Below are 20,540 nucleotides of genomic sequence, written 5' to 3' on the forward strand. Positions count from 1 at the left end.
TCGGCTGCTTTAATGGCCTGATGTAAAATATTAGTTTTAACATCTGCTTCCTTAATGGCCCGATGTAAAATATAGGTTTTTAGCATCGGTTTCTTAATGGCCCGATGTAATATCTTTCTTTAAAAGTTAAACTAATTTTTAGCGGAATCAAGGTGGATTTCCTGTAATTTTTTTGTACTTATTTTTCATATTTTCCCTACATCACACTGGACACATTTATAACAAGAAAAACATAAAATTCTTCAAAACATAATCCACTAACAAGACAGTTAAGCATATAAACACATCAACCAATCATATTCAACTATTACTTACAATTCAAGATGCACTAAAATCTTCCAATGAAGAAGGAGATTCATGACTAGAATCAACAAACATAAACCAAAAGATAATCAAGTACTAATAAACTTAGATAGACCTAACTTAAAATTCTTCTATGAATAAAAAGATATATAACATAAACCCACTAGACATATCCTTGAAGAAATTCATTCAAAAGCCCACTGATTTTTATGACAAACTTCCTCCTCTTCCTCCGGAGTGAGATCATTCTTACGTTGCCATTTCAATAAGTGTGCATCCTAAGCTCCCTATATCAACCGGAAGGCTATAGCCATTTGTGTTCATTACAACCTAAGAAAGACAACATTGGAATATAATAATAATGGTGAGATAGAAGAAGAGGGAAGAATGTGCTTACTTCGAAAGAAAATTCATGATTCAAGAAGATAAAAAAAACTCACCTCAGGTGCCATCTAGTACGGACTTCATTTGAATGAAAACATTGAAGCAGCAGAAGTTAACTGTTCCAGAAAAATAAAACCTCATAAAATTTACCATAGCTCAAACCATTCTAAACATAAATTATTTTCTTAAGCACTAAAGGTCATATTTTCCTCATACCAGTAAAATCCTATTCTAAAATATAAAACACTAGAGTGAGTCATTTTGTGTGCAAGTGCTCTCATATGTGTGCATGCTCTCATGTCAGCCATGTGTATCCAAGAGAGAGAGAGCGAGGGAGATATCTTCTACTGAGAATTTACTAGATTTGCAACTTCTTAATCTTGAGCAAGAGAGTGTGTAGTTCAACAGCTCTCAACCAATTCTACATCATGAGTAGTTAAACTATTTTTTTGTGCCAAAAACAAAAAATGCCATTTACTACTTTTGAAGTGAGCTAGCAGCAACTTGTTATTTACATAATCAGGTGAACTTACATGCTTAGCCATTCCAAAGTCTGCTAGTTTGATTTCACCATTAAGAACAACCAGTATGTTAGCCCCTTTGATATCTCGGCAAAAAATAACGATAATAGATTGGATGAGAACTATGAAGCGCCGACACACCATTCAAAAGGCGTGTCGCCGTGTCAGACACGTGTCGGACACGGATACTCGTACGACACGCGTACGACACGTATCTGACACGTTTTTGCAGTGTCCAACGAAAAAAAATAATTTAATTGCAGCGGACACGGATACGACACCTTGTTTCAAATAAAGGACACACCTAACTCGGAAAATTTTAGATTTTTTTTTTATAAAAAAAAAGGCCCAACTCAATAATTATCATATTTTATTTATAAAAATAATAGAGTTTTTTATCTTTTCATATTTCACTTCTCCACTATAAAAATAACATAGGGTTCTTTTTTTTTTTTTCTTATTCCACGATTTATAGGATAGTTTTATCATTATGGAGTGACTATGATATGATTTGTATTATTTTGTTTTGGTGGATTTATGTTTTTTTTTTTTGATTGAAAGTACTAAGTTTAAATATATATATATATATATATATATATATATATATATATATATATATATATATATATTTTGCTTCTCGTTTTAAACTCTTTATAAATTGTGCTGATACATTGCATTATTATATTAATATATAAAATATATATAGCCGTGTCCGTGTCCTATGTTTTCTATATTAGCGGGGTCCTCGTGTCCGTATCCGTGTCGTGTCCCGTGTCCGTGTCCGAGTCCGGGCTTCATAGGATGAGAATAAAGTAGCTTACATGTCATATTATAAATGGATTAAGAATAACTAAATTACCTGTGTACGGTCCATATAGATACGCAAGTCCAGAGACAATATGCTTGTGTACGGTCCATATAGATACGCAAGTCCAGAGACAATATGCTGGTATAATTTTGAATAACAGGCTCCTTGAACGGTCCATATTCCTGAAGTAATTAATGGATAGAAACACCAGAGACATATTCCAGTAATTATAAAGTCTTAACTTACGAAAATAAACAAAACTGAATTGTAACACCAGTGAACACAACAAATATTGAACTCAGAACAGTAATAAAGACAAAGAAAGTAATAAGTTTAATAATGAATCAAGTAAGTCAAAAAAACTTGAAGTCTAAACTTTCTCTTCCATGGCTATTTTCCAAAGCTTGATTTCTTTTGCTTTTCTTTAAGTTTCCATCACCTATTCAACATCACCAATGGTCCTTGAATCAAGATGAAATAGAAAATGAGTTAAGTTTCCCATAACATAAAAAATCACAAAGAAAAGCATAAGAGTTTACATAGAATCAAAGCAAAGCAACATAAGCACCAAACTTTCTTCACATAACATTGCAGCAATCCAAACACAAACTACAAGCCCATTACAACATTGTGTTCACACCAGAAAATCAGTAAAAAAAACTCAAGTTCACAAGAGACAAAAGTTGAAAACTTGCAAAAAGAACAAAATTACATAGTACTGCATATTAGCTGCCCATAAGCTCCACTACCTCTACTGCAAAACAAACAATCCTATCCATTTTCCATTTGCACCAAGCTCCAAGCCTCAAAATTCTATCCTAACCTAGAAGTAAATCAAAACCAAACTCTCTATATAAACTCTGCACTATTTCATTCAACAGGGAGATATCAACAACCACCAAAAATCATTCACACAACAAACTTCTGCTCAACCTTCAATACTATCCATAAAATCAATGTAAAAAATTCCCTCTCAGAAGCAACATACAACATAACCACACTCACTCTCAGTTCACAACCTCTCGTAATCCTCACCCCTTACACACAACACACCAACAATCTCTCTAAAAAAACCCTGCAAAAACATTATCAGAAAACCAAAGAAAACATTCCAACATTGCAGAGTTCACACTTGGTAAATCTGTCTCATTTTCTTGATTCGTTGTTGAACTGCTTTTTATCATTTTTGCTTACGTTTGTTTCCGTTTCCATCCGACATGTAATTTGTAACCATAAATCAATAATGGAATTGGGGAGTTTAAAACGCAGGGAAGAGAGGAGTGAGAAGATCACCTCTGATTCGAAACGGAAGTGCGGCGCCAGCGGCACGTGAGGAAGAAGAATAAAGAAATGGATTTAGGGTTTTTGTTTTAAAGGGGAAGGATTTCACATCAGTTGGGTAAAAGGCCTGATGTAAAGGCTCGTATACCAAGTCGGTTGGTCAATAATCCAATGTAAAGGTCATATATAACAAAACTTTTTTTATTTACGAAAGTACCACCGTGTTAAATATTTTTTATCGATGGACTTTTTACATCGGTACAAATCTAGGCCCGATGTGAAATCCTTTATAATAAAATTTTATTGGGTTAATAGTCATTTGCCCCCCTGCAATAGTAGCGATATTCGGTTTACCCCCTTTTAAAAAAAAAATTGTTTTACCCCCCTTTAATATTAAAATTGTAAGTCTTTTGCCCCCTAAGAGGGAAAATTACCCCCCTGTAAAATATATTTTTTTGATTTTACTCCCTGGTTTTTACACGTTTAGGGGGTACCCAAATATTACAGGGGGGTAAAACAAATTTTTTTTTAAAAGGGAGGTAAACCGAATATCGCTACTATTGCAGGGGGGCAAATGACTATTAACCCAATTTTATTTTATTTACTAAACTGCCACCGTGTTATTTTTTTTCCAAATCAAATATTTTTTACATTATTGGAAATAAATGTCTGATGTAAAATTGTTTGACAAATATTTTTCACATCATATATCATAAAACCTGATGTAAAATCTTTTAACCAAATGTCTTATTTGTGCACAAATGAAGCACATACAAATCCAACAAGTAAAGAATCTTACCGGGTGCAAGTTAGTCTATCTATCGCAAATAATTTAAAATTTATAACAATTAAATTAAGTAGGATCTCATAAAATATTTTTGTTAAGCTTAAATTATGGTAAAATAGTATATTTATTAATTTTGTCATAGTTAAACTATGACTAACCTTCATAATTTTTAAAAACTCGAGATGTCCCTTACAACACTTAACACTTACAACACCTAACACGATATTGGCATTGACACGTGTTGAATGCCAAACACACATTTAATTGAGAGTCGGTCCTCAAAACCCTAATTTGGGAGTGAAGATGAATACACTTGGTTCAATACCTACAATGCACAAAGCAATGAAAGACACAAGATATATCTTTTTGTATTTTGGTTAGTATAACCTAACAAAGAAAAAATCACAAGTTAAACAAACATAGGTGCTTAGTGATTCTCCCAAGGATGAGATGAGCACAAAGTCATATGTCAAACTCAAGATTGTGATCTTGATATGTGGTAGGAATGGAAATGATTAGAGAATCTTATGGTAAAAAATTAGAGTATGACAACTAGCACTAGAGTCAACTATCCATGATCCAAGATCTAAATGATTAAAAAAATATGAAATTCGAGTAATACTTGAAGTAGTATGGTTATTTGTATGAGATACATGATTCACTTTGCTAGTAGAAACATTGTGATTTTAGTTTGATGCATGGAGTAAATGTACAAGTTAATCATATTACTCCTTAGTAAATCAATAGTTGTCATTTCCTCTGCAACTTTTAGAATCATCAACATCCCTTTTTCATTCAACTCAAGGAAAGCTTGATTGGCCACAACATGATTTTTACCAAGAGGAAAGGCATATTCCATATAGCAAGTGTCAACAGTGTGGACATTTCTTTGACAATGTGTACAAACTTTCTTGTTACCAGGTGTGAATGAAGAAACATTGCCACAACCTCTTCCTTGAGGTCTATGATAATCATGTTCATTGATGAGAATATTGGATTCATCTGATATGGAATTCTTGAATTGGCGTTCATGTTGCATAACCATGGAGAAAATCTTGTTGATGCTAGCCAACAGATTAATGAACAAGGAATCATTCAATCCAGTAAGGAATCAAATTGAACAAGTAATATCAAGTTGATTCTTTGCATTTTTCAATCCTGTAATATAAACACAACGATGCGAGCATGGGCAAGTAGGAATAGGAAGGTATGCTTCAAATTCTCTCCAAAGAAATTTCAATGTAGTGTACAATTTTAAAACTGAACGGGAATCTTACTTCAAAATTGAAAATTTCACATTTTAATTCAAAGATGCAAATATAGACACCTTGCGAGTAGCCTTCTTTGAGCCCGTTCCACACATCGACTGCATTTTCAAGGAAAACGATGCTTTGAGCGATAAACTCTTCAATTGAGTTCATAATCCACGAAGAAACTAAGGTATTGCAACAATTCCAAGTTTTGAAGCTTGGATCAAACCCAAATGGAACTGTATCTTTCCGTCAATAAAATCAAATTTGTTTTTGCTGCCAAGTGCACGTCTCATGGATCTTTCCCATGCATGATAATTGGAAAATATGAGAACTAGGGTAACAGAAACTGATGAGGGACCATTCGAATGATGTGCATAGTAAACATTTTTAGGCTGCTGAAATGGATCTTGAACCAGAGCCACCGGTGGTGCAGCATTGATAAGTGCCAAATTGTAGTTATTTTTGTATATAGTTTTGCGGCACTTATCCTCTCATTTTCCTCAATTTATACGTGTTTTAGTGTATATTACATAAATACGTATACTTTGTGTTTAATCAAGTTTTTGATTCATTTATGTAATGTTTGATAGTTTTCTATCCGTTTTGTAGGTATTGACGCGTATTTGGAGCATGAGCAATAAAGTGTCGAAGACACCGCTTCAAACGCGCGATTTTGAGCAATTCATCAAAGAATAAGGCTAAAAAAATGAGAAAAGTCATCAATTTTGTGGATATTTAGTTATTTTTATATAGGAAATTGAATAAGCTTTCCAACTAGACGCAAATCGGAATTACAGTTCTCAAGTTATGGCCGAAATAATGCAGCATTTTCTGCTGTTGCTACTGGTGTAGTTCACCCGGAGAATCCAGACTTGCCCGGCGAATCTAGCAGGACAAAAATACGTTAAAAGGTGTCAAAACATACTTTTTAGGTTATGAGTTGGATATTTTTGGTCCCAATTCATCAAACCCACATTTTTAGTTAGATTAGCTTTGAAAACAACTATAGAGCTTGCATATGGATGATCTGGGATGGATTGATCATCGATCGGAGCTGACAAATCGAGATATTTTTGGTTCATTTTTCTTCCTCTTTGTGTATTCTATCTTAGTTGGGTTTTATATATGTATTTACTTTGAACTTATGTATACTTGTCGCCCATGGCGTTATATTTAATTTGCTTTACAAATCTGTGTTGATTGTTGTCTTAGATTTTTGCTTTGTGCTCGGGGTTTGGGTTGTTATAGACATATACTGCTCGAATCCTTATCTAGGATGATTATCTATTAGTTTCTTGATTCTAGAGATAGATTTAGAGCTAACAATCTTTATGGGTGTCGAAGCTTAATGCTTCCGTGTTAGTTGTGTCGGTTGAGAGATTATCGGTACAAATGATATGAATGTCTGTTGTGTTGTTGAGGTTGGCTGAGAGATCGTCGCCGAAATGATATAGTAGTTCTCTCCATTTTGGGTTAGAAATGACTTAGGGTGTAAGCGATGGTTAATGATATTGACGAGTATTGTAGGTTGAGTATAACTGATCGATAAGTTTAAATTTGTAAGAAGTAAATTATATGCAATGTCTTCTAAGTCTCTTCTCTTTGAAGAATGAATTCTTTTTGTATTGATATTTACTTTTTTGTTTATATGCTTTAAACAATTCAACCCAAACTCATAACTTTGGAAATTGTTGAACGACAATTCAATGCACTAGTCCCAGTGGAGACAATAATTTTCCAGATAAATATTTATAAATTTTTTGTTGCTTGTCGCTTTACCGCTTCAACAAGCATTACTGGCGTTGTTGATGACATTGTTTGCACCATGATGTATATTGAAAAAGAAAAAGAAAGAAAAAAGGAATCGATGTGTAACAAAGCTGTGACACCATCATAAAGTTTTAAATGAGTATGATAAAAATGAAGAGAGAGTGAGAGTTCAATGGAGAAGGAGAAAGTAAAATTGAAAATTTTAGAAAATTTCTTTACCCACCTCCCTATGGGGGTCACCCCCAGCGAAAAACCCATTTTACCCCGCTTCGGAAATGCATTTCCGAAATAATTTTTTTTTTCAAAATTTTTCCAGACTTCGGAAGTGCATTTCCGAAAAAATCCCAAAAATTGGAATTTTGACTAATTCGGAGATGCATCTCCGAAACAACAAAAAAAATCTTAAAAAATCCCAAAAATTAATTTTAGGATATTAATTAATTCACATATCATAAATTTGATATAATTTATGAGTAATAAATAATAATAATTATATATTTTGATATAATTTATGAGTTATGAATAATAGTTATTATATATTTCTATCCTAATTCAAATTTTAAAATTTAAAATAATTTTAATTAAAATAATTAAAATAATTTCACTTACAAAATAAGTTATAATTTTTTATTTATATATTTATAATAATTGTTAATCTTTATAAAAAAAATAACATATTCTTATTTTAAAACAAAACTCACGTTTTTATTTTCTTTAAAAAAATCATATTCAATTAATTAAAGTAAATAATAAAATTGTTTCAATTTTAAATAGAATAAAAAATAATGCTCAAAATGTGCATAAATAATGAATAATAAGCACACAAATATGTAAAAATAAAAAATATATATAATATTTTTTAAAATGTTTAAAAATGATTACAAAATATTATCAATTTCATTGTTCACTTTATATAATATTTTTGGATTAATCATTAATCCTTCTTTGTTTTTATATTTACTGTTTATATAGTTTTTATATTTTAACGCACTATTTAAAAATATAACAATTTTTATAGTGTATATAAAGTATATATAATATAAGTTTATTTAAATAAAAATAACAAAATTTGATTGAAGGTCAGATTTTTTTTAATTTCAATATAACGTTTATTATTTATTAATATTAAAAAATTTATAATTTGAAAATTAAAAATTAAAATAAGTTTGTAGAATATAGTTTTTCTTAATTATCAAAACTGTCATTTGTTTAAAATTGAGATAAATCATTATTTAATAAAAAATAACATTTCCTACAAATAAATATTAAAAATCACGTATTTTTAAGAAAAATTAATATAAATTACGTGATTATTATTATTATTAATTATAATACATTATTTTTATTATTTATTAAGAAAAAAATGTGATTTTTTAATTAAAAAAACGTGTATTCATTATTTGAAACAAATTTCACAATTATTTAAAATACAATTATATATTTTTTTTCACAATAAAATTATTATGCTAATTATTATTTAGTTTTTGTACATTTTTTATAGACACTTTGTGAATTTATATATATTATATTTAAAAATGAAACAACTTTATTATTTATATTAAGTGAATTCAATATGATTAAATTTAAATAAAATTAAAAAAAAAATCAAAAATATTTAGCATTATGATTTTTTTTATATGAAGTATAATTAGATAGTTATACAAAAATGTGAAAAATCTATTTTATGTATGAGAATAGGGAATTATGATTTATTAGAGAGGAAGTTATTTATTACTAAAAATAGGAGAAAATTATTTTAAGTAAGAATCTTGAGAAAATTATTGATTCACTTTTATTTTATACCTATTAATTGTATTGATTCACCTTGATTTTAATTTTTTAATAATTATTGAATTATTTCGGAAGTGTATATCTGAAACATTCCAAGACCAATTTGGTCTTGGAATATTTCGGATATGCATCTCCGAAAACACCTCCCTCTCCCAAAAAGGAGTGTTTTCGGAAATGCATCTCCGAAAACTCAAAAAAGGGGTGTTTTCGGAAATGCATCTCCGAAAACACCTTTTTTTTCGTGTTTTCGGAAGTGCATTTCCGAAAACACCTTTTTTTCCAATAAAAGTACGTTTTTGGAAATGTATTTCCGAAATAAAGGGTATTTTAGTAATTTCGCCAGAGGTGGCTAAAGAAATTTCCAAATTTTTTCATTGAATTACTTTGAAATTTAGTTACACTTAATATATTTTAATATGTGGTACATTTCAACAAGGGTGGAATTACAATGACTTGTCCACTAAACTATTGCTTAATAAGAGCCTTAACAAGAATCATCCTTATTATTCAAGAGTCTAAAAACAATAGTTACTTACAATATTTCCTTATTATACTTTTAACTACTTTAAGAACTATTTGAAAACTACTGACCCGCCATATATGAGGCCGCTTTTTAAGTAATATTATAAAATTTAGATTTTAATTTATCATTAATTTACAATATTTCTAATTGATTTAATTCAATTGAATTATCCCTTTAATTTTAGTTATAACTTAGAGTTTAACAATACATTATAGCACATTGTTATATAATAGATTATAAACTATAGCTGAAAATTTATGGTTTAGTTTTATAATATTTTGATTCAAAATATTATATTAGAAACAATTCGAATATTTTGTTTGTCTATTTGAAAATTCTAAGTTAAATTTGAAAGTTTTGTTTGATAATATTTTTAACATTTAATATTTGAAGTTAAATTTTATAATATATAATCGCATTTATAATTAAGAATTATATTTAAAAAGAGTATTAAAATATTTGTTTGTCTATTTAAAAGTATTGTTTGACCACTTTATTTTAAACATTGTAATATAGTTTTTTTTCTAATTATTATGGTTTTAAAACTGATACATGTGAACGATTTTTTTAAAACTATTTTATGCATAATTTTTTATGGAGTAAAATATTATATAATACATATTTTTTGAGAATTATTGATAGAGACGAAAAAAAATATAGATACGAAAAAAAATGAAAGTAATGATAAGTATAAGAAAAATAAAATAAATTATATTTTATAATTGTTGATACGAAATTAATTATCTCTTTTTTTTAGTGATTTAAATAGTGACAATGTTATCATTTTTATTAAGAGACAAAAATTTTATTTTTATTTTTATAGGAATTAAATTAATTCTCATAATATTTTATCAAATTATTTGAAAATTGATTAATTTAATTTTTATAAGTATTGAATTGACTCTCATAATTTTTAACAAATTATTTAAAAATTAATTAATTTAATTTTTTTATAAGAAATTAATGTGCGCAATAGAAAATAGAATGAAAGTTTAATAATTTAAGTTTTGATGTATGGTGGATATATAACTGGTACATGTATGTAACTTATAATAATATATGTTTCGATGTATTGCAGATGTACAATTTATACAAGTATATAACATTATATATGGAATGGAGAAGTAATAACAAAAATAAATTGATGAGCATATATGATTTTTAGTTAAAATAATAAAAAGGTATATAACATTATATATGGAATGGAGAAGTAATAACAAAAATAAATTGATCAGTATATATGATTTTTAGTTAAAATAATAAAAAAGGGAAAAATTGTGAAATATGAAAATAGAAGTGTTTTTAATTAAAAAAAAATCCAAATGAAACATTTTTCTTAAATAAATAAAAGAAGTTTGGGAATGTTGTGTTTGGAAGAGTGTCGCATCAAATTTTTAGAAAATATTGTGGCGAGTAAGAGAATGTGTTGTGAATAAAATAGTGTGAGGTTGAGTTTTAATATACTATAATAGATAGATAGATATAAAATAAATCTTCTTTTCTCATCCATTTCATTATTGTTCTATTGAACAAATCCAAAGATTCATTCACTTAAGTGTGTCTATTATATTGAATGTTTCTACCACATACTAAGATGCCGAATTATTTTGCACCTTTCATGAAGAACACATAGGACACAAGGAGCATATGTCCAACATATCCATTCCAATATGTCCGAGCAATTCAGAAATAGGTACCACGTGAAGTGGAAACAAAAAGTACAAACAACATGCATTCATATGTAGCAAACTCAACCCATCACAAATTTAATCAATAAGTTTTTAACAAATGTTACAATGAAAAATATCTCAACATTATTATGCCACACATAAGACATGATAAAAAAAAGTTGTGTACACCGAACAGTTAATCACATAAAAATCATTGACCAAATAACCTCTCCAAATCATGCATCTTAGGTTCTTCTCAAACCATGAAGCATGACAAGCAAGAGGAATACTAATGACCCAAGAAGTGAAATCAAACATGAAGCAGCAACTTGGTTACAAAACTTGTCAAAAACATTGCACACTTTGTTCCATAACACATGTGAGTTTCCATGCTTGGCAAGAACACCAATAGCCAATGCAGCACCATTGCCAGAGAAGAGTAAAGCTACCATTGTTGCATCAAGTAGAGTGATCAATGTCACCAGCAATTTACTTTTGTGTCCATTTGCAAGAGCAATAATGAAAGATAAGGTTGCATATGCACATGCTATAATATTTGCCACCACATAATACCTAATACATGAAAAAAAATGTTGATGTGTCAGTCGCATATGTTTATTTTTTAATATATTATTTTAATATATGAGTATTTTTTATGTAACTAAATTTAAAACTGCTAAAAAAAAAAGAAAGAAAAGAAAAGTCAAGATCTTTTTGTATAATGGTAGGATGTATCGATTGGATTTTGTGGGGATTTGTAGCCCTTCAGCTCCACAAATAAAAAATTTATGGCAACTATGAATATAAATGCATTGAAAGGATATAGTATCTATAGGGGCGGCTATGATTTGGTTTACAACGATTTGAATGCACCATGCCTATAACAGTCCTAACTTACTTTTTACTATTTTATTTTAGAGTATACATAAATGCACAAATGAAGCACGTACAATTTCAACAATTAAATTAAATAGAATCTCATAAAATATTTTTATTATGTTTAAATTACGGTAAAACAGTACATTTATTGATTTTGTCATAGTAAAATTATAACTAATCTTCATAATTTTAAAAAATTCAAGACGTCTCTTACAACACCTAAAACCATATGGACATTGATACGTGTTGAACACCAAACACATATTTATTTGAAAATATCGGTATTATATATTATCTTCATAACGATTTATAAACAAAATTCAATATTTCATACTTATTAAGAAAATTCAAACTTTTATATATTTATTTAAATATTTTTTATAAAAAGATGTAAAAATAATTTCAATTCATTGTTGTTTTAAAAAAAAAGCAAATTAAATTAAATGCATTTAATTTTAATTAATTTTAAAAATAAAATAAAATAAAATACTTAAATGAATTAAAATTGATTTTTTTTAATGATAAAGTTATAAATCATTACATCACAATAAATTCTATTTGATAAAGTTGTTTTTTAAATTTATAATTTACATTTTATAGCCTATTAGTTCAAATATTTAAAATAAACTTTTAGTAATTATAATTTTTAATTTTCTCACAAACTAAATACTTATTTTTATTCAAGTTAAAGAAAAAAAACAATTATTCTAAAAGACCAGAACAATAATAAACATAAACTATAGAGACAATTTCTAAAAATAAGAAAAAAGAAAAATAATGTAATAAAAAAAACTTACACATAGGCAGACATGTAATGCCACTTAGCAGTAACAGGAATATCCAAAGGTGGCAAAGAATCTGAAATGCTAATTGGAACCACTTTGGTCTGTTTATCTGCAACAATAACTACAGCAGCCACAAGTGTTAGAACCAAAGCACAAAGCCTTAGAAGCAAATTACACTTTCCTTCTAGTGAAGACTTTGCCACCCCACTTCCCTTCACCTCCTTCCTACTCTGAACCTCCATTTCTTCCAATCAATAGTAAACAAATGTACTATCTGAGTTTCTTGTAAAAGGAAAAAGTGCTAATAAGTAGTGATGATACCAAAAATGGTGGGTGATAAATTAAAGGATATGCCAATAATGTGTGCTGTGATGAACCACATATTTGTGTTGAATAATGACATTTAAGACATGGAACAACATTTTTAAAAACAGTTGGTTGTTGGAAAGTATAACTAGTATTGTGTTGTTGTTGGTGAGACAGAATAAGAGATTTAGGTGTAAAAAAGGAAAGATTTTAATGCTGGAGAAGTAAGTAAGCTAAGCAAGATGTGAAATTTGCATTTATAACTTCAACTTTTTAAAATGGAGTAGCATTTAGTAACTTTATTTTATTTTATTTTTTATGAAAAGCAAAAATACAATTATACTTATGTCGACAAATGAATAAATAAATAAATATATAATGGTACCTTTAGATGGTTCCATATGAATGTGTTGGAAAGATCTCATAAAGCACCAACACAATACTGAGAGAACTATTCGGTTTAATAAAAATAAAAATAAATTTCAATAAATTTAAAGATTCGGATTTTTTCATAGATTTTCATTCTTATGTTATACATTGAAAATTGATTTTTTAAATTCATTGAATAATCCAATATCTTATTTATAAGAGAAAATTGATTTTTTAGATTCCAATGTAATTTATCCAATACTGTAGTGACATGTGTATAGATAGTTTAGTTGCCTTCACACTAAGTTACTATTAGTTTATCAATACATTATTTGATGTAAATACATGTATCTATAGTTCAATTGTAGAGCTTTAGTTCAACGAATGAAACAGTTAAAGCTTTCATCACTTCGTAACAAACTTTTCCCTTTTTGTATTCTTTGCTTCAACATAATCATGAAGAATCCTATTGAGGTCTTCATCATCAACAATAGATGGAGCGAGCACGTCATTGTGTGATTAGTGATAATAGGATGACAGTGTAGAAGAAACTGCTTGTACAAGATTTAAGAGGGATTGAACGCACGTGTGTCTAAGGAAGATTCGAGTGGTGAGCACCATGGAATTCAATGTGTCTAAGGAGATGCATAAGCAGCTCCATAGTCTTTGAAATTTAATTCAATCATCCATATCAGAAAGAAAAGTCATTACATATGCAGTATACACTTAATGTCTGCCATTAATTAATAATGCAATAGTAGAGTATACATTATGCAATGCAGTGGAGTAAATCCATGCAATTGAAGAATGATTCATCAACAATGCAATTCCAGATACTTGATTTTGTTTTTCTCAACAATGCTTGAACATATAAATGTCAAAGTGACTATAGTTGAATATGAATACATACATTTATACAGAAACAAAACTGGCTACATAAAACCATCTTAAAATATGTTTTGCTCACCTAGCTCTTGACCTGCCATCCCTTCCCTGAGCACCCTACCAAAAAACTCTTCCAATGTATCATTCCCATAGCTCGGCGTCTTCTCGTCACTGTACTCGCCCGTATTAGGATCCAAAATCAACATACTTTCCGCTGCATAGTACCTTCCAATTTTTCCAAACTCAGCAGCATCTTCCAACGATGGAAACACCTTGACCAAAAAATCAAGAACACCAATCGCGAAATCCATTATCCCTATCGGAACTTTCAAGAACTTAGGCTCCTTCCCTAAAAGCTTAAACAAAATCTCCCCTTGTTCCAATGGAGTCAATGCCTTCCCCGGTCCTCCAATAGGTAAAACCTTGTTAACTTTGTCCTTACTCATAACACAATCAACAATAAAAGAAGCTAAATCTTGCTCACTTATCGGTTTACAAGCACACAACTTCCCATCACCAAACATCACATAAGGCTTCCCATCTTTCACCAAATCAACCTGACCGCCTAAACTCTTGAAAAACGCGGTCGGCCTCACTATACTATAACTAAACCTATCATCTTTCTCCGCTTCCTTCACCAACTCATCCTCGAGCTTCAGCTTCGCGCGCTGAAACTCGAGGAGAGGCTTCTGCACACATATTGCAGAAAGCAAAACAAAATGAGAAGCACCAAGTTTTCTACCAGCTACAAGACTATTCTTAGTTGCTTCATAATCAATCTTCCACGAATCCTTAACCCCGCCATTTCTACTAGCAAGACACGACACAACAACATCAAAAGAAACACCTAAGCTCTTCAAAGATTCATTAAAAGTATCCAAATTGGTTACATCAGAGAAACAAACATTAGCACCTCTTAGCTCACGCAATGTTGTTTCTTTATCCATGCTTCCTTTAGTTCCACTCTTTTCTCTAGCAATTGAAGTAACATTAAAGCCTCTTTTAACCAATTCTTTCACCACAAATTTTCCTATATACCCAGTTGAACCCACAACTAATACATTAACATCTTTTGGATTCTTGGTTCTAAATGTTGATGGGGTGGCTTCAACTGGTGGAGATGGTGCAAGAGAAGCATAAAGTTTGGATTTTTGTGTGGTATACTTAATGGGTTCGTGTGATTTTCTAGAGAATAAGGATAGAGGATAATAAGGAGTTGAATTTACCTGGAATTGGTTGATGAAGTGAGAAGAGAAGTTGAATGAAAGGGTTTTATTTTTGGGTGAGGGGAGTGTGATGAAAGTGGAAGAATAACAAAGGGACATTTTTGTCTCTGGTTGATTCTTAACAAGTTGTTTGTGTGCAAAGGTTGTTTGTGTTTGTGATTGAAGGGAAATGGTTGAGTTAGATTGAGAAGCAAGATGAAGTTGAAATGATAAGTGTGTTGAAGATGAATCCAAATGGATGGTGGTGATGAAAGGAAGTGGGATTGCATAATCTGCTATCTGTCTTCACTAAATTTATTAAGTTTTTAATAATTTATATTTATTAATCTACACTAATTTTTTATATACTTAAATTTATTATAAATATAAATATAGATCAAATTACTTATTTAAATAAGTTGTTTCTATAAAAAATTAAATAAATTAACAAATCATACCGAATTTTAAAAATATAAGATTTAGATATAACAATAGGTTTATGATTAATCATATGGTTAGATTTAAGCCTTAAAAAAAATTAATAACATATCACATGCTAGATTTAAGAAAATACTAATCTATAATCTTATAGCCGAATTAATTCTATAAAATTAATTTTAGCTAGAAGTAAAGTTATTTAAGATATAATAATTTATATTGGAATAAATTTTTGAAAAAGTAAATTAAATGATAAATTTCATTTGTAAAAATCACTTTTAGAGGCTCGAAAGTTACAAATCATATTTTCAAATAGAATTGATTCTACTAGGTAATAATCTAAATATTTTTCTTTTAACATACACATAATGTTATTGCTTAATATCTGAATGAAGAAAAAAAAACATCAATTATTTCGCTTGCAAAACATAGCTATTGTGGTTTAGAAGTGTTTCTTTTCACAAAACTAATCATTTAAAAGGAAAGGGAAATTTTTCTTAGTGAAGCCTCGCATCAAATGTCTTCTAAACAATATTACAGTTTCAGAATTTTCAGCTGCTTTGTTTTAGAGTTCATACAAAAGCAGATTAGTTTGCCAATGATTAATACCATACAGTGCATGTTTTTCCAGTAACAAAGATAAATCATTTAGGCAAAAGAGAAATGATATCCAGAAAAAAAAAATCATATGGAAAATGCAATGATAATATTTCATGATTATGCTTAATCGAAATGATTCACACATGTCCTTCTGTAGTATTATGACTTAACAACGCTCAGTGTTCACCTTCAAAGTAAATTTCAACTCTAACTCCAGGTAGAAGAGTAGAGAAAACACATATTTAAGAAATGAATGATGATGTTTTATATACAATGTCAACACTGATCATAAGGTCTCGAGGAAATGAGCAAAGCTAGAATACTTGGGCTCCCATCCTACTTCCTGCCGCGTTTTTGAGTTGTTTAATCTCTTACCAAGAGGATCATCGGTTCCTGCAAACAAAAATTTCCAAAGGCGTGTTGCTTTCACGGTTAGGGGCGACATCATAGTACAAGTTATTATGTTTTATTAATTGTTCTTAGTTTTCATTCTCAAATTTGCTATTTACAAATCATTAGAGTATCTACCTGTGAATTTCTCGAACTTTTTGCTAAATTTTCCACTATTGTTGACTAGATCCATCAGTTCTTGCCTGCCAAAATGTTCAAAGGGAAAAATAAGTTTTCTTTATTTAAAAAGAAAATAAAGAGGAAAAGAAGGACCAACTTACTTCACAAGTATGTTTTCTCTATTTAATACATTTCTTGAACAAAACAAATTCAATAAATCCAACAGCTAAATTGATGATGTCAGTACTTCATCAGACAACTTTATTTAAACATATGATATACTTTTTAAAATATACGTAAATATAACATATAAGATTACAAACCAACTAATGTCCGATTTTTAACTAAACAAATTTGGCTACATGTTCATCATGATTCAACAGTTGGACTTTTCAAATTCATATTTGACAAAAAGTGATAAACATAGGGAGACTAAGTGTGTGGTGTGTGTGTGTGTGTGCGCGTGCGTGCGTGTTTGGATGAGCAAAACGTGATTTTGAAATGAATTAATTTTGTAAAACAGATTTGATTAGTGAGTTTTAAGTGAAGTAATCCTTGTTTAGGATTATTTACTTTGAAAGCAAGTTTTATGTAAAGTTTTCAATCTAACACGAAATCTACTATTTGTCACTTCTAGTTATATCGATTTTTAGAGTTAAAATCTAACCAGACATCTGCATTTTGTTGATAAAACAACATTTGACAGAGACAAAATTGATATGGTTTCCGTCATAAAACCAAACACATCGAGAAGGCTAAACCTTCGAGTAAGTGGATCTTCACTCGACGTGTGTGCACATGTATGGAAAAGCATCTAACCTGGATACAGGATGATTATCACAGCCTAAGAAAATCTTTCCACGAAAATGTTTCTTCAAGATTGCAATTGAGAGTGAAGCAGCATCCTGATTTGAAACAAGAATGTTAAACAAAATATTCAGTTTCTCATATTATCAAATACTAAATGACTAGAAGTAGATAAGAAAAGAAAAGAAAATGTTGGGAAGTTCTAACCTCATAATGTATGAGATTCAGGACGTGGTCGGGTCGAGATTCAACAATCCCCTTCTCTAAATAATAAGCATGCGCGCCTTTACCTTCTTTGTTTTAAAAGTCAAGGTTGACATCCACTATAAACATGATAGTAATAACCAATCACAAGATTAACGGACCTTTGAAACCCTAGAAAATTGAGGTTTTGAAAAGGATATATAAAGTCCAGATAGTCTAACAACTGAACCGCCATACTCGAGCACGATACTTTCAGCGTTTAAAAGGACATCAGTCCTTAGGCTCCTCCCAATTGGCACAACTGGAGAATCCTGTATAGAAGCAAATCTAAGCACATGAAAAAGATAAATTGACAGATCCATAACACTTCTACATTGTTATAAAACTGAATATGATAAAGAAAATAAGTGGTTCCGAATTCCACAAATTAAGCAATTTGAAACAAACTCAAACTAATATTTGGATAAAGATAGGGAGACTTGAGAGAGAACAGTTGAGAAATTTACCTCATCACATAAACCATTATTGTTACAATCATATGGAGCAGAACTTGATGTATACAGAAAAGAACCTTCACCGTTCCAGCATGATGCAGCCTGCCTGAATGGTTAACCGTCCACAACACATAAGTTCAGAAGAAAGATAGAGCTTGAAAACTGATTCAATTTTACTCTTTTCAAACGTAAATTTAAGTTTTTTTTCTACAATACGACATAACAGAAACATAAATTAGACTCCATCCCCAACAATGAGTATTTGGCATATAAATTTCAGTTCCTATCTTCAATTTTTTTTTTGGATATAATACAGCTCTGAAATACAAACCAATAAGATATTGATAGATATTTCCTTGGTTCATTGTTAGAGTAACCATGTTGTAATCGGGCGAGTACCCCTTGTACTCTATTAATGTTTAAAATATCCCATTGCTTATCGAAAAAAAAAAAAACAATAAAAGTCATATCCTAAACAAAATCATAAATATTGTCTGACAAGGTATACAGATAACCATGATATGGGAAATTAGGGAGGGTAATCAAACTAAGCGATAAAATAAATAATGTTAAATTCAATGAAATTAAACAGAGATTTTTGACAGCATATAGACACAAAATTTTCGCATGATAAAGTCATGTAAAACTACATAAATATTTGCATGATGACATGTTTACCAACGGAAAGTTTGCATCTTGAATATATATTTGAATGCTTAAGATCAGCTATAAAACGAAACTAATACAAAGATGATCATCAATAATTCCAGATGATAAAACAGAGCCTTACGATAGCTGTACTAACACCCTTACAACAACAACAACCAAGTCTTATCCCGCTAAGTGAGGTCACTACATAGATCAACTTTCACCATGTTATATCCAGGATCATGCTTCTATCCAAATCGTTAATCTCGAGACTTTAATACCAGTGTTGTCAAAAAGTGTCTATAGGATATAAAATAGTGACATGTTAACAAACAGTTAATGTTTCAAAACACTTGATTAAGTACAAAGGATTGTCAAATAGCCACTATTGCAGCAGCAATATAGTAAAATTTGAACAAACCGCTATTTTTTATCATATGTAATTGACAATGCTTAATACAATTCCTACAAGCTACAACAAAATTAAGGGACTAATTAAGACTAAGTTTACTCACTTAAGATCACCATGGTAATCTGAAGATTGATAAGGAGGAGCACAGAAAATCACATAGGGAAACTTGTGTTGAAATTTAGTCCAATTCAAGGAGGGACTAATACCCAATTGAATCAACTCATCATGATGATCAGTAGTTATAGTTTGTCCAAAAACTTGACAACCCTGAAATTCCTGCATGAACAAAAAAACACAACTTTCAAATTCCATGCTTCAACCAAAATCAACAACAACAGAGTAGTTAATCAAGACTACCTGACGCCATTGATGAGCTACGAGACGACCAAGAACACCAGGACCAACGACTAAGAGATCAGTTTGTCCAACTGCAAGAGGAGAAGAAGAATCCAATTGTGAAGCATTGAAATTGGTAGCCATGGAAGAGAAAGATGCAGATTTTGGAGAAAATTTGCAAGTGGAGAATTGTGTAGAACGGTTTTTGAAGAGTAGAATGTTTTTGGGGGTTTCCCAAGAAAAATGGGTGAACCTTGGTAACACTATTTGTGATGACATTGAAAGGAGTGAATGGTTAAAAACGAATGTGGACTAATGATGTGTTAGTTTTAGATTATCATGCAATTTTATCTTGTTGAAAACAATTACTATCATACAATTTTGACCACACACCAAATAAAAAATGAAATTGAGGATAATTTAAAATGGGTGAAGGTTTAGACATTGTATGATATGTACTCTCAAGTTAGTTTGTTTTATATTTATATGGAGAGAAAATGATTATTAAAATATTCAAATCTTATGTGAATTATATATGTATAGAAATTTTTTTACAAGATTTTTTCTAAAT

At 29.9% G+C, this 20,540-nt stretch overlaps 3 protein-coding genes and 1 long non-coding RNA gene across 4 annotated transcripts; all 4 read right to left on the reverse strand.

Moving 5' to 3' along the window:
• Nucleotides 1–367: 367 nt before the first annotated feature.
• Nucleotides 368–2,593, reverse strand: LOC131631537 (uncharacterized). Its single transcript, XR_009292730.1, has 4 exons — nucleotides 2,068–2,593; nucleotides 1,221–1,285; nucleotides 744–803; nucleotides 368–633 (listed from the first exon to the last, which is right to left on the reverse strand). It is a non-coding gene; the product is annotated as an uncharacterized LOC131631537 (long non-coding RNA).
• Nucleotides 2,594–11,186: 8,593 nt separating this feature from the next.
• Nucleotides 11,187–13,114, reverse strand: LOC131631535 (CASP-like protein 1E2). The gene is made up of 2 exons (XM_058902333.1): nucleotides 12,768–13,114; nucleotides 11,187–11,664 (listed from the first exon to the last, which is right to left on the reverse strand). Exons 1-2 carry the CDS (start codon nucleotides 12,995–12,997, stop codon nucleotides 11,337–11,339), a joined length of 558 nt encoding a protein of 185 aa, XP_058758316.1. The 5' UTR covers nucleotides 12,998–13,114; the 3' UTR covers nucleotides 11,187–11,336.
• A 1,127-nt stretch (nucleotides 13,115–14,241) lies between these two features.
• LOC131631529 (divinyl chlorophyllide a 8-vinyl-reductase, chloroplastic-like) lies at nucleotides 14,242–15,799 on the reverse strand. The gene has a single exon (XM_058902325.1). The coding sequence runs from the start codon at nucleotides 15,638–15,640 to the stop codon at nucleotides 14,378–14,380; it is 1,263 nt and encodes a 420-aa protein (XP_058758308.1). The 5' UTR covers nucleotides 15,641–15,799; the 3' UTR covers nucleotides 14,242–14,377.
• An 850-nt stretch (nucleotides 15,800–16,649) lies between these two features.
• Nucleotides 16,650–20,278, reverse strand: LOC131631530 (uncharacterized). Its single transcript, XM_058902326.1, has 8 exons — nucleotides 19,991–20,278; nucleotides 19,737–19,909; nucleotides 18,586–18,679; nucleotides 18,279–18,390; nucleotides 18,083–18,171; nucleotides 17,888–17,973; nucleotides 17,087–17,151; nucleotides 16,650–16,951 (listed from the first exon to the last, which is right to left on the reverse strand). Exons 1-8 carry the CDS (start codon nucleotides 20,246–20,248, stop codon nucleotides 16,845–16,847), a joined length of 984 nt encoding a protein of 327 aa, XP_058758309.1. The 5' UTR covers nucleotides 20,249–20,278; the 3' UTR covers nucleotides 16,650–16,844.
• Nucleotides 20,279–20,540: the final 262 nt, after the last annotated feature.

The sequence above is a fragment of the Vicia villosa genome, unplaced genomic scaffold (assembly GCF_029867415.1).
Source record: "Vicia villosa cultivar HV-30 ecotype Madison, WI unplaced genomic scaffold, Vvil1.0 ctg.000843F_1_1, whole genome shotgun sequence".
NCBI classification, from domain to species: Eukaryota; Viridiplantae; Streptophyta; class Magnoliopsida; order Fabales; family Fabaceae; genus Vicia; species Vicia villosa.